Source organism: Nerophis lumbriciformis, linkage group LG08 (assembly GCF_033978685.3).
Source record: "Nerophis lumbriciformis linkage group LG08, RoL_Nlum_v2.1, whole genome shotgun sequence".
In the NCBI taxonomy this organism is placed as follows: domain Eukaryota; kingdom Metazoa; phylum Chordata; class Actinopteri; order Syngnathiformes; family Syngnathidae; genus Nerophis; species Nerophis lumbriciformis.
This window is the reverse complement of record NC_084555.2, coordinates 3,733,983-3,748,891: the sequence shown is the minus strand read 5'-3', so window position 1 is coordinate 3,748,891 and position 14,909 is coordinate 3,733,983. Positions and strand designations below refer to the sequence as shown.

The window sequence follows — 14,909 nt, the reverse complement described above, 5'->3', positions numbered from 1 at the left end:
GGCAACACTAAATTGGCCCTAGTGTGTGAATGTGAGTGTGAATGTTGTCTGTCTATCTGTGTTGGCCCTGCGATGAGGTGGCGACTTGTCCAGGGTGTACCCCGCCTTCAGCCCGATTGTAGCTGAGATAGGCTCCAGCGCCCCCCGCGACCCCAAAAGGGAATAAGCGGTGTAGAAAATGGATCGATGGATGGATTGGATTGGATTGGATTAAAGTGGTCCGTCACATCATTTAATGTGGTCTGACATTAATTGGGGCCTACAATGTCATTTGATGTGATCTGCCACATAATTTAATGTGGTGAGTCACATCATTTAACGTGGTCCTTCAAGTCATTTAATGTGGCCCGCCATATCATTTAATGTGGTCTGCCACATCATTTAATGTGGTCTGCCACATCATTTAATGTTGTCCACCATGTCATTTAATGTGGCCTGCCACTTCATTTAATGTGGCCCGCCATATCATTTAATGTGGTCTGCCACATCATTTAATGTTGTCCACCATATCAATTAATGTGGTCTGTCACATCATTTAATGTAGTCCGTCACATCTTTTAACGTGGTCCGCCATATCATTTAACGTGGTCTGCCACATCATTTAATGTTGTCTACCATATTATTTGATGTGGTCTGCCACATCATTTAATGTGGTCCGTCACATCATTTAATGTGATCCGTCACATCATTTAATGTGGTCTTTCAAGTCATTTAAAGTGGCCCGCCATATCATTTAACGTGGTCTGCCACATCATTTAATGTTGTCCACCATATCAATTAACTGTGGTCCGTCACATCTTTTAACGTGGTCCGTCAAGTCATTTAATGTGGCCCATCACGTCATTTAATGTGCTCCATCACATGATTTAAGGTGGCCTGCCATATCATTTAATATGGTCTGCCAAATCATGCAATGTAGTCCGCCACATCATTTCATGTGGTCCGTCAAGTCATTTAATGTGGCCTGCGATGTCATTTAATGTGGTCTGCCACATCAGTGGAATCTGAGCCGAGGATGCCAGTCAAGCCCTTTGAGACGCTAGTGTTTAAGGGCTATATAAACAAACTTTGACTTTGATTGATTGATCAGTTACTGTTGTCCGCCTTGTCAATTAATTTGGCCGGCCATGTCATTCAATGTGGTCTGTCAAATTATTTATGTGGTCTATCACATCATTCAGTGTGACCCGCCATATCATTTAATGTGGCCCGTCACATCATTTATATGGTCCGTCATGTCATTCAATGGGGCCCGCCATGTCATTTAATGTGGTCTGCCAAATCATGCAATATAGTCCGCCACATCATTTAATGTGGTCCGTCAAGTCATTTAATGTGGCCTGCCATATCATTTAACGCGGTCTGCCACATCATTTAACGTGGTCCGTCAAGTCATTTAAAGTGGCCTGCCATATCATTTAATGTGGCCCGTCACATCATTTATATGGTCCGTCATGTCATTTAATGGGGCCCGCCATTTCATTTAATGTGGTCTGCCAAATCATGCAATGTAGTCCGCCACGTCATTTAAGTGGTCCGTCAAGTCATTTAACGTGGCCTGCCATATCATTTAATGTGGTCTGCCACATCATTTAACGTGGTCCGTCATGTCATTTAATGTGGTCTGCCACATCAGTGGGATCTGAGCCGAGGATGTCATTGTGCTTTTGTGCAGCCCTTTGAGATACTTGTGTTTGAGGGCTATATAAATCAACTTTGAATTTGATTGATTGATTGATCAGTTAATCTTGTCCGCCTTGTCATTTAATGTGGTCCGTCACATTATTTAAACTGGTCCATCATGTCATTTAATGTGGTGCGTCACATTATTTAAACTGGTCCATCACGTCGTTTTATGTGGTCCGTCACATCATTTATAGTGGCCTGCAATGTCATTTAATGTGGTCTGCAACCTCATTTAACGTGATCCGCTCTGTCAATTAATGCGGTCCTTCACATTATTTAAACTGGTCCATCACGTCATTTAATGTGATCCGTCATATCATTTAAAATGGCCCGCCCTGTCATTCAAAGTGGTCAGCCATGTCCTTTAATGCGATCTGCCACATCATTTTTTATGTGAGCCGTCATGTCAAATTAATTTGGTCTGTCAAATTATTTATGTGGTCTGTCACATCATTCAGGATGGCCCGCCATATCATTTAAAGTGGCCCGTGACATAGATTAATGAGGCCCGTCACATCATTTATGTGGTCCGTCACGTCATTCAATGGGTCCCGCCATGTCATTCAAAGTGTCCCTCTACAGCAGAGGTGGGACCAAGTCATTGTTTTGCAAGTCACAAGTAAGTCTCAAGTCTTTGCCCTCAAGTCCGAGTCAAGTCCCGAGTCAAGACAGGCAAGCCCCGAGTCAAGTCCAAAGTCAAGACTGGAAAGTCTCAAGTCAAGTCCTAAGTCCTGCATTTTGAGCTTCGAGTCCTTTCAAGTCCTTTTAACCACAGACTAATATATTAACACAGATTGTGTATGCTTTTCAAACGCTGTATTTATTTATTAAAACAAGTGCATTTTAAGTTGCAGGAAAGAAAATTGTGCTGACATTGCACTTTATAATAGCACTATTAACCAGTCATTTTAAACATTAACTCATTCCTTTACAGAACAAACACATTGAAAAATAAAGTGCAAATGTGTTAACATTGAAAAAACATGACATATACGTGAACATAACAAAAAAGTTGTACTTTTTATATGTCAGGGCCCTATGCTGCATTGCATTTGCAAAAGACCAAATTAGCCAAGAGTCTGTCAGTCATTTGTGCACGATGGGGGCGTAGTATGATGCCACCATGGCTGAAAACTCGCTCCACTGGAGCACTGGAGGCAGGCACTGCCAAGACTCTCATGGCCACTCGGAACAGTGAAGGAAGAGTCTTCATGTTCAATGCCCAGAACAAAAGGGGGGAGAGAGTTGTTTTGGGTTGGTGCACTACTTGTAAGTGTATCTTGTGTTTTTTATGTTGATTTAATTAAAAAAAAACAACCAACAGTATGTCAGAAAGCTAGCTAAAACGGTACACATATTCATAATATAGTATACATTTTAACTGACCTTTATTTGACTATTTTTGTCTTTTTTTAGGTGGCTAAAATACGCGGTGCTGCTGACCGCCGTCTAACGTTACGTGTGATATATTGACTAACGTAACCCTGCTTAAAAAAAATCCCTGAACAAAAAGTATGAATAAGGTAGTGAACTGCAACAGATTCCCGTGTTTGCAATAACGTTATAACGTTAGCAGTGAGTTTACAGCCTCACTGATTTAACTACACAGCAAATAAAAGTCACGTTACTTAGCCAATAAACGTTATCTTACATTCAAAACTTACCGTTCTTTGTGCAACTTCAAATGCCGGACGAAGTTGGAAGTTGTTGCCTCTCCATCAGTAATTTTCGAACCGCATGTGTTGCATACTGCAAACCGTTTTGTGTTGACCACCTCGTAATTTTTATACCCAAACAAAATTATTTTAGGTATCATTTTTTGTTCACTGGCGTGTGGTTTGGACATGTCTTCTTCGTTGGTTGTCCTGCAATTTGATTGGATGAATGCTGTGTGATGAAAACAAAGTAGATCTAATTTGATTGGCTGTTGTACTGAGACCACACCAGCTGACACACGCAACGCTGATAGACAAGTACACAATGAAAAATACGGAGCGCTCCCGAATAACTTTTTCATCTTTGGGTTTTGGGGAAAGTAGCAAGTCATGTCAAGTCATGTCAATTCAAAAGGCTCAAGTCCAAGTGAAGTCACAAGTCATTGATGTTAAAGTCGAAGTCGAGTTGCAAGTCTTTTTACATTTTGTCAAGTCGAGTCTAAAGTCATCAAATTCATGACTCGAGTCTGACTCGAGTCCAAGTCATGTGACTCGAGTCCACACCTCTGCTCTACAGTATATCATTTAACCTGGTCTGTCACATCATTTAACGTGGCCTACCATGTCATTCAACGTGGTCCGCCAGATCATTTAAAGTGGTCCACCACATCAATTAATGTGGCCCTCTGAGGCCAGCCATACTTGCAATGTATCCCTCAATAAAAACGAGCTTGACAACCCTGCCATAAGGTGTCAGGGGGGCCACATGAAAAAACAATACACAAGTCTTCAGCCCTGTGGCATGTTAATGCTTGGTGCAGCAACTCAACGAGTGGTTTGTACGTCATTTATATGGTCCGTCACGTCATTCCATGTTGTCTGCCACTTCATTTAACGTGATATGCCACCTCATTAACATGACCCACCATGTCATTCAATGTGGTCTGCCATATTGTTGCTGTTTTTTTATTCAAATCAATTTGTTTCCGATATCCCTTTCAGACATTGACAGCATTGCCATGCAAGACAACGACCAGGTACTGTAAATGCCACTTATGATAGATATAACACTATATCACTTATGTATATAATATGTTACAGATAGAAAGCTACAAGGCATTTCTCTGCTCACCATCACCACTTTCCTCACTCTCTACTCCCTCCTCAGGTAAGCTGCATATAATCTCTATATACACACAGATATACAGTATATACGGTATATAATCCAATTTTGAGAGGCTTCATGTATTTCTCTTATTTTCCCGTCTGTATCAGTTCATGCTGTCCAACCTGCAGATATCTCAGCGTTGTATTCCCTGAGCACGTCGCTGTCTGGCAGGTACACACACGATACATTACTGTAGTATGTACCACATACTGTAAAGCCCCACTAACAGATTCATGTAATTATTTGTTTAGGAATGTAACGTCCAGGCTAGTCAGTCAAGTTGCCGGTAAGGAAAATATTTGTCCATTATAATATTATTATTATTATTATTATTATTATTATTATTATTATTATTATTATTATTATTATTATTATTATTATTATTATATTATAATATTCACATCATTATATTTAATGTATAAATTGATTTTTTTTGTTTTTTATATTAGTGATGAGATTTGCAAAAATGGAAAAAACACTTGTCAAATACATATAATAATTTGAAAATTTTGAAACAATTATAAAAACATATTGTTTTATGTTAATCACTGTACTTACTGAACTATAGTATCATTGATTTTTAATTTTTATTTTATAGTATGACTATTTGTCAATAGTATAATTTTGGCTTTTTCATTGTTTTTTACGTACAAAAAGTCATACATACTTGGAATAAAATATATATATGTAAAATTAAGTGAAGTGCTCTGGGGTGAGAGGCAATAGCGTACCATATTTTCCGGACTATAAGGCGCACTTAAAATAATTTTTTCCCCTCAAAACTCGACAGTGTGCCTTATAACCCGGTGCGCCTAATTGTCCGGATAAATTCTAGTTTTGCTTACCGACCTCGAAGACATTTTATTTGGTACATGGTGTAATGATAAGTTTGACCAGTAGATGGCAGTCAAACATAAGAGATATGTGTAGACTGCAATATGATGGTTAAATTCTGGATACATTCTGGTTTTGCTTACCGACCTTGAAGCAATTTTATTTGATACATGGTGTAATAGTAAGTGTGACCAGTAGATGGCAGTCAAACATAAGAGATACGTGTAGACTGAAATATGATGGCGATATGACTCAAGTAAACAACACCAACATTTTATATGTTCCATTGAAAATGTAGAACATTACACACGGGCGCTCAAAAATCTATCAAAATGTTTTAGTACGACTTTGGTAAGCCATGAAGCCGCATTGCTTGATGTGCTTCAACATAGGAGTATTATTAGGGTGTGTGTATAAGGTAAGACATATTATATGGCGTTTTGTTTCGTAATATTATGCAAAAGCAACTTTTCTTACCTTCTGGTACCTGCTGATCTGTATTTGGGATCTGCATAAATCCTTCCGCCTTTGTAGTCCGTGGCGACACCGTAGGCGATAAGCTTCTTCTTTTTCTCTATGTTCTTATTATGTGACATTCATCCTCCGCTGTTGCCATTTCTAACATAAAGTAGTGTAAAGTTCTTACTTATATCTGTCAGTAGACTCGCCATGAAAGCGCTAAAACATACTGGTGTAGTGAGTTTACATTATTCACCCAAGGAACTTTAGTTATTAGAGTTACGGTCGGACGGTTTTTCACGGGACACATTTCCGGTGTTGTTGTTTCCGAATGAGGAGATGCTGCTCCGTTATTGATTGAAGTAAAGTCTGAATGTCATTAAAACAGTTAGCTCCATCTTTTGACACTTCTTCCACTCCCATCCTTGCACGCTACACCGCTACAACAAGAAGACGCCGCCGAAGGTGAGCCACGTAAATAAGACCGCCCACAAAACGGCGCATCCGGAAGCGACTGCCAGAAAGCGGCTTGAAGATGATCTGTAAAACATCATCCATGCAACATTTTGACCAAAGAACCACCATTACATGTTATGTAGACCACAAGGAAGTCTTTTACATTTAGAAAAAAATAATCATAATATGACTCCTTTAATGCGCCCTATTATCCGGTGCACCTAATATATGAAAAAAGATAAAAATAGACCATTCATCGGCAGTGCGCCTTATATTCAAAAAATACGGTAATGGCGTGTGTCTTGAAATGTACAGATAAATAAATAAAAAGCGTGAGAGGCAATGGCATAATAGCATCCTTTGTGTCAGTAAATAACTATCATGACACATACAGATAAAAATAAATGAACATTAACATTAACTTCAGGGGAGGGGGTGAAAAAAGTCTGCCTCTTAAGGGGAGTGTGACAGAAAGTAATTGAGAACTATTGCTTTGAACAAAAAAACCCCACAAATAATTAATCTGTTATTCACCATGTATAGAGCTGCTGTCTATTTTTAACCCTGAGGTGATCACTGCAAATGGGGAAGCATCATTACAACCCAGGTATACACACACACACACACACACACACACACACGCACACACACACACCGACCCCCCCCCCCCCCCCCCCCCCCCCCCCCCCCCCCCACACACACACACACACTCACATTCTTGTATTTGTTACCTTTTTGAGACCTCCGAAAAATGCCTACCTCTTTAGGACCACTCTTTCTAGATATATAAAGATTTGTATTTACAACATTAATAATATACACATATTATGCAAATATAAAAAAGCTTGTTGTCAAAAATTAGTTGGAATTTCACAAGAAAAAGATCACAATTTCACAAGAAAAGTATTGCAATAAAAGTCGTAATTTTACTCAACACAAGTCAAAATTTTACAAGAAAAACTGAACATTTGTGCAATATTATGATAAAAGTTGGGATTTTACTCAATAACCGTCGCAATTTTACAAGAAAAGCTTAAAATTTCCGCAATTTTTTGAAAAGAGTCGTAATTTTAATCGACAAAAGTCACAATTTTGTAAGAAAACTTTAAAATTTTGGCAATTTTATAATAATAATTGGAATTTTACTTAAAAACATTATGACAAAAGTTATAATTTTACTCAAAAAATGTCACTATTTTATAAGAACAACAAAAAAATTGGCAATATTGTGATAAAAGTCAGAATTTTACATGAATAATGATACCGTTTTGCATTAAAAAGTAATAATTTCACATAAAAAAAAGTAATAATTTTACGAGAAAATATCGCACAATTACAGAAACAGAAAGAATATGAGAAATTGTTCCCAATTTTCATAAGAAAAAAGTTGACACAAGGTGAAAAAAATACTGCTTTTAGTTCATTTATTTTATTTATTTAAATTTGTGTTTGTAATTGTTTTTTAATCTTCATTATTTACTTCAAGTTATTACTGTATGTCTCTATATACATATTTATTAGATTTTTTTCATTAGTTTTGGCTAAAGGGAGCGCATTTCAATTTCTTACACACACTTGTTATTTCATATGTTGGCCACAGGGGGACCGACACGGTCAATTTGAAAATTCCTCCTTTTTGGGACCACCCTAAGATTTCACCACCAAATGAGACATTCTCTATTAGATGCAATAGTTTTCCGTATTGGCACCATGATTAATGTCCTAACTTGTTCACCGGTCCTCATATGGAAGGTACTTTTCTTTGTTGATGTCTCAAGAAAGGTAGAAATACAAGAACACACACACACACACACACACACACACACACACACACACACACACACACACACACACACTTGTATTTGTGACCTTCTTGAAACCTCCAAAAAATGCCTACCTCTTTAGGACCACCCTTCCTAGATATATAAAGATTTGTATTTACAACATTAATAATATATACATACTATGCAAATATAAAAATGGTAAGCTTTTAGTACATTTGTTTTACTATGTCTCTATATACATCCATCCATCCATCCATCTTCTTCCGCTTATCCGAGGTCGGGTCGCGGGGGCAGCAGCTTAAGCAGGGAAGCCCAGCCTTCCCTCTCCCCAGCCACTTCGTCCAGCTCCTCCCGGGGGATCCCGAGGCGTTCCCAGGCCAGCCGGGAGACATAGTCTTCCCAACGTGTCCTGGGTCTTCCCCGTGGCCTCCTACCGGTCGGACGTGCCCGAAACACCTCCCGAGGGAGGCGTTCGGGTGGCATCCTGACCAGATGCCCGAACCACCTCATCTGGCTCCTCTCGATGTGGAGGAGCAGCGGCTTTACTTTAAGCTCCCCCCGGATGACAGAGCTTCTCACCCTATCTCTAAGGGAGAGCCCCGCCACCCGGCGGAGGAAACTCATTTCGGCCGCTTGTACCCGTGATCTTGTCCTTTCGGTCATGACCCAAAGCTCATGACCATAGGTGAGGATGGGAACGTAGATCGACCAGTAAATCGAGAGCTTTGCCTTCCGGCTCAGCTCCTTCTTCACCACAACGGATCGATACAGTGTCCGCATTACTGAAGACGCCGCACCGATCCGCCTGTCGATCTCACGATCCACTCTTCCCTCACTCGTGAACAAGACTCCGAGGTACTTGAACTCCTCCACTTGGGGCAAGATCTCCTCCCCAACCCGGAGATGGCACTCCACCCTTTTCCGGGCGAGAACCATGGACTCAGATTTGGAGGTGCTGATTCCCATCCCAGTCGCTTCACACTCGGCTGCGAACCGATCCAGTGAGAGCTGAAGATCTTGGCCAGATGAAGCCATCAGGACCACATCATCTGCAAAAAGCAGAGACCTAATCCTGCAACCACCAAACCAGATACCCTCAACGCCTTGACTGCGCCTACAAATTCTGTCCATAAAGGTTATGAACAGAATCGGTGACAAAGGGCAGCCTTGGCGGAGTCCAACCCTCACTGGAAACGGGTCCGACTTACTGCCGGCAATGCGGACTAAGCTCTGACACTGATTATACAGGGAGCGAACCGCCACAATAAGACAGTCCGTTACCCCATACTCTCTGAGCACTCCCCACAGGACTTCCCGGGGTACACGGTCGAATGCCTTCTCCAAGTCCACAAAGCACATGTAGACTGGTTGAGCAAACTTCCATGCACCCTCAAGGACCCTGCCGAGAGTATAGAGCTGGTCCACAGTTCCACGACCAGGACGAAAACCACACTGTTCCTCCTGAATCCGAGGTTCGACTATCCGGCGTAGCCTCCTCTCCAGTACACCTGAATAGACCTTACCGGGAAGGCTGAGGAGTGTGATCCCACGATAGTTAGAACACACCCTCCGGTTCCCCTTCTTAAAGAGAGGAACCACCACCCCGGTCTGCCAATCCAGAGGTACCGCCCCCGATGTCCACGCGATGTTGCAGAGTCTTGTCAACCAAGACAGCCCCACAACATCCAGAGCCTTAAGGAACTCCGGGCGGATCTCATCCACCCCCGGGGCCTTGCCACCGATGAGCTTTTTAACTACCTCGGCAACCTCAGCCCCAGAAATAGGAGAGTCCACCACAGATTCCCCAGGCCCTGCTTCCTCATAGGAAGACGTGCTGGTAGGATTGAGGAGGTCTTCGAAGTATTCCCTCCACCGATCCACAACATCCGCAGTCGAGGTCAGCAGAACACCATCCTCACCATACACGGTGTTGACATTGCACTGCTTCCCCTTCCTGAGGCGGCGGATGGTGGTCCAGAATCGCTTCGAAGCCGTCCGGAAGTCGTTTTCCATGGCTTCCCCGAACTCCTCCCATGTCCGAGTTTTTGCCTCTGCGACCGCCGAAGCCGCACATCGCTTGGCCTGTCGGTACCTGTCTGCTGCCTCCGGAGTCCTATGAGCCAAAAGAGCCCGATAGGACTCTTTCTTCAGCTTGACGGCATCCCTTACCGCTGGTGTCCACCAGCGGGTTCTAGGATTACCGCCACGACAGGCACCAACCACCTTGCGGCCACAGCTCCAATCGGCCGCCTCGACAATAGAGGCACGGAACATCGTCCACTCGAACTCAATGTCTAGTGCCTCCCTCGTGACATGTTCAAAGTTCTTCCGGAGGTGGGAATTGAAACTCTCTCTGACAGGAGACTCTGCCAGGCGTTCCCAGCAAACCCTCACAATGCGTTTGGGCCTGCCAGGTCTGTCCGGCATCCTCCCCCACCATCGCAGCCAACTCACCACCAGGTGGTGATCGGTAGAAAGCTCCGCCCCTCTCTTCACCCGAGTGTCCAAAACATGAGGCCGCAAATCCGATGACACAACTACAAAGTCGATCATGGAACTGCGGCATATGGTGTCCTGGTGCCAAGTGCACATATGGACACCCTTATGTTTGAACATGGTGTTTGTTATTGACAATCTGTGACGAGCACAAAAGTCCAATAACAAAACACCACTCGGATTCAGATCCGGGCGGCCATTCTTCCCAATCACGCCTCTCCAGGTTTCACTGTCGTTGCCAACATGAGCGTTGAAGTCCCCCAGTAGAACGAGGGAATCACCCGGGGGAGCACTCTCCAGTACTCCCTCGAGTGAATCCAAAAAGGGTGGGTAATCTGAGCTGCCGTTTGGCGCGTAAGCGCAAACAACAGTCAGGACCCGTCCCCCCACCCGAAGGCGGGGGGAGGCTACCCTCTCGTCCACCGGGTTGAACTCCAACGTGCAGGCTTTGAGCCGGGGGGCAACAAGAATTACCACGCCAGCCCGTCGCCTCTCACTGCCGGCAACGCCAGAGTGGAAGAGAGTCCAGCCCCTCTCAAGAGAACTGGTTCCAGAGCCCTTGCTGTGCGTCGAAGTGAGTCCGACTATATCTAGCCGGAACTTCTCCACCTCACGCACTAGCTCAGGCTCCTTCCCCCCCAGCGAGGTGACGTTCCACATCCCAAGAGCTAGCTTATGTAGCCGAGGATCGGACCGCCAAGTGCCCTGCCTTCGGCTGCCGCCCAGCTCACACTGCACCCGACCTCTATGGCCCCTGCTATGGGTGGTGAGCCCATTGGAGGGGGGACCCACGTTGCCTCTTCGGGCTGTGCCCGGCCGGGCCCCATGGGGACAGGCCCGGCCACCAGGCGCTCGCCATCGTGCCCCACCTCCGGGCCTGGCTCCAGAGGGGGGCCCCGGTGACCCGCGTCCGGGCGAGGGAAATCTGGGTTCCTTGTTTGTGTTCTTCATAGAGGTCTTTGAGCTGCTCTTTGTCTGATCCCTCACCTAGGACCAGTTTGCCTTGGGAGACCCTACCAGGGGGCATAAAGCCCCCGGACAACATAGCTCCTAGGATCATTGGGACACGCAAACTCCTCTACCACGTTAAGGTGGCAGCTCAGAGAGGAGCTCTATATACATATTTTTTTTATTTTTTTTAAATTAATTTTGGCCAAAGGGGTTGCATTTCAATTTCTTACACACACTTGTTATTTCATATGTTGGCCAGAGGGGGGGCACTTCAAATGTTTACACACACTTGTTACCAAATGTGGCCAGAGGTGGGGCATGTTTAAAACCGACACACAGTTTTCAGAACAGTCCCTCTCAAGAGCAGAAAAACATTACAGGAAGACAGAACAGGACCGCGGTCAGCCAACTCCCAGGGCGGCCCTTAAATAGGTGGAAAGTAGGTAAACATTTTTGTGTGTGTGTTTTGGGGTGGGGGGTGGAGATGAGTAAAAAAAAAATAATAATTTCAGTCTCAGAATGGACTCCCGGGGAGAGGGTCCAGACTGAAACCAGGAAAAAAACCTCAATAGCCATAGCACACACAAACAAGTTACAAAGAATACACAAGACTTGCAACAGAGTCAATTTGAAAAATCCCTCCTTTTTAGGACCACCCTAATTTAGATATATTTCACCACCAGGGGTGCAAATGAGACATTCTCTGTTAGATGCAATGGTTTTCTGTATTGGGACCATGATTTATGTCCTAACTTGTTCACCGGTCCTCATATGGAAGGTACTTTTCCTTGTTGATGTCTCAAGAAGGGTAGAAATACAAGAACACACACACCCACACGCACACGCACACGCACACCATGTCAACACGACTGAAGTGAATGTGTTGCAGGAGTTTGTTGCAAGAAGTGGAGGACCTGTCTTTATCTCCGTCACATCAGGTATACTTTCACCCTTGCAGGGCACCATATTGTATTTAATGTACAGGAGTACTCAACTGCAGAGAGTAGCATGCACTTATCAGGGGCCTAATGCAATTTTATAATCATCTTTTGAGCACACTTCCCCATAGATTAGGGATCTCCAAAGTGCCACCTGGGGGCTAATATTTTCCCCTTAGCTCGCTTTTTACTTAACCCTCGATGAATTGTAAAAAAAATAAAATGAATTAATTGTTACTGAGATACTGTATGTCATCAGTAGTGCTGTCTAAATATGCAGTTTTTTGAAAAAGTTTAACCACAAGTTTAAATGTGGATTACAGTATTTTTCGGAGTATAAGTCGCTCCGGAGTATAAGTCGCACCAGCCGAAAATGCATAATAAAGAAGGAAAAAAACATATATAAGTCGCACTAGAGTATAAGTCGCATTTTTGGGGGAAATGTATTTGATAAAACCCAACACCAAGAATAGACATTTGAAAAGCAATTTAAAAATTAAAGCTGCAAGCAGCGTTGGACAGGACCGACTTTGACGGCACATAAAATCCAAACCGGAGCAGTAATTAAAACTCTTTGGTCAACTTTTAATCAGAAGGGTTCAATCTCTCTCCTGTGCTAGTTTGAAGCCGACACGACAAACGCGCTCAGAGGAGATAATGTTTGTAAAAAGGTGACAGGTTTTTACAAAACTTTTGTTTTGAAGGTGGAATTGCAATTTTCCTGTTGATTCTTGCTGGGGGTTGTCACTATATGAAATGTAAGTCTAAGTAAGACCTACATGAACGTTTTTGTTTCGTGTCACTAAGACATTCCTACTGGAAGTTACAGGCAGTTTTGTCTGAGTTTTCTTCCTAGGAGCAGTTGTGTCTGTGTTTTCTTCCTAGGGGCGCTAGAGCGCAATTTTGAGTTTTGGGGTTGGGTTTTTTATTAGATCGCAATTTTTGCCAGTCCTGATGTGTGTGTCCAGTTTGGTGAGTTTTGAAGCATGTTAAGGGGGTCAAATTACAGCTCAAAGAGGCAAAAGTGACTGTTTTTACGAAACTTTTGTTTTGAAGGGAGAATTGCCAATGTCCTGTAGATTTTTGCTGAAGGATGTCATTGTTTGAAATTTAGGTCTAAGTCAAACCTACATACAAGTTTTTGTTTCATGTCTGTACAACATTCCTACCGGAAGTTACAATCAGTTTTGTCTGTGTTTTTTCTTAGGGGACGCAATTTTGAGTTTTGGGGTTTGGTTTTTTATTAGATGGCAATTTTCGCCAGTCCCGATGTGTGTGTCAAATATGGTGAGTTTTGAAGCATGTTAAGGGGGTCAAATTACAGCTCAAAGAGGCGGCGGAATAATAATAATAAAACCTGATTCTTAGTTTGTATTCTAATTTAGGGTCCAATAAGCCCAAATAGCAAAGAGAAATTAAAAAAGCATGTAAAAAAACAGATTGGGCCTTAAGAGGTTAAAATACAGTAGCTTAGTAGGCCTAAATATTCATTAAAAACAAGGCATATGATTTATTTAACAAGCATATTTAATATTTTTGACCACTGTAAAATTACACACAGTTTGAACAGTAACACTGTGTGTGAATATTTGATTAAGCGATTCCTTGGTGTACCACTAGATGGAGACGAGAATCACTGCCGTAGATACATTATACATTATTTCAGTACCGTACCTACAAAACAAGCAAGTGTCTTCATGCTGGAAAATGTTTGGTGAATAGACTCGTAGGACAGCGCCCTCTGCTGATTCATAGCTGCAGTACTCTTTTCCGCCAACGGCGAGCACCATCACACTACTTTATATTCAAGTTACCATTTTAAAAAATGTACTATTATTATTTTGAAATGAATATGTGAATAAGAAGGCTTCTAATAATGCTTGTGTGTCTTTTTTTGCAGGCGTCGGACTGGAAGTTAGTGCTGCTGTTTGTCTCCACGGATCACCTGAGCGCCTGCACACAACACGTAGGGGGATTGTGTTCGCTCCACAGCTGCGGTAAAAATAGGCCAGTAAAACCGGAGATTGAGAAAAGTTTGTTTATTTTGTGCTGCAGGTTGATTCTGAGGTCGGCGCCATCACGCGGGAGGTGGAGGCGGCTCTCGGGATTTTACAAGAACAGGTATTGGTCCTATTCATACTTGCCAAACCTCCCGGATTTTCCGGGAGACTCCCGAATTTCAGCGACTCTCCCGAAAACCTCCCAGGACAAATTTTCTCCCGAAAATCTCCCGAAATTCAGGCGGAGCTGGAGGCCACGCCCCCTCCAGGTTTATTGTTAGGCAGTTTCATTAACGTCCTCCCAGTGCGGCAACAACACACAACAACAGCAGTCACGTTTTCGTCTACCATAAAGCAGTTTGTCTGCCGTAAACAGCAATGTTGTGACACTCATAAACAGGGCAATACTGCCATCTACTGTACATGCATATGTGACAATAACATCTACGGCTTTTAGAGAGTGCAGTGCACAACTGCGCACA

At 43.0% G+C, this 14,909-nt stretch overlaps 1 protein-coding gene across 1 annotated transcript in view; it reads left to right on the top strand.

The window, feature by feature from the left end:
- Positions 1 to 4,360: 4,360 nt before the first annotated feature.
- The window catches only part of plb1 (phospholipase B1), a 68,743-nt gene continuing 58,194 nt past the window's right edge, over positions 4,361 to 14,909 (top strand). The window contains exons 1-6 of the mRNA XM_061968060.2: positions 4,361 to 4,378; positions 4,443 to 4,509; positions 4,617 to 4,680; positions 12,379 to 12,427; positions 14,328 to 14,393; positions 14,483 to 14,548. Of these exons, the coding sequence (XP_061824044.2) occupies positions 4,361 to 4,378; positions 4,443 to 4,509; positions 4,617 to 4,680; positions 12,379 to 12,427; positions 14,328 to 14,393; positions 14,483 to 14,548 (330 nt within the window). The remainder of the gene's footprint in view (positions 4,379 to 4,442; positions 4,510 to 4,616; positions 4,681 to 12,378; positions 12,428 to 14,327; positions 14,394 to 14,482; positions 14,549 to 14,909) is intronic.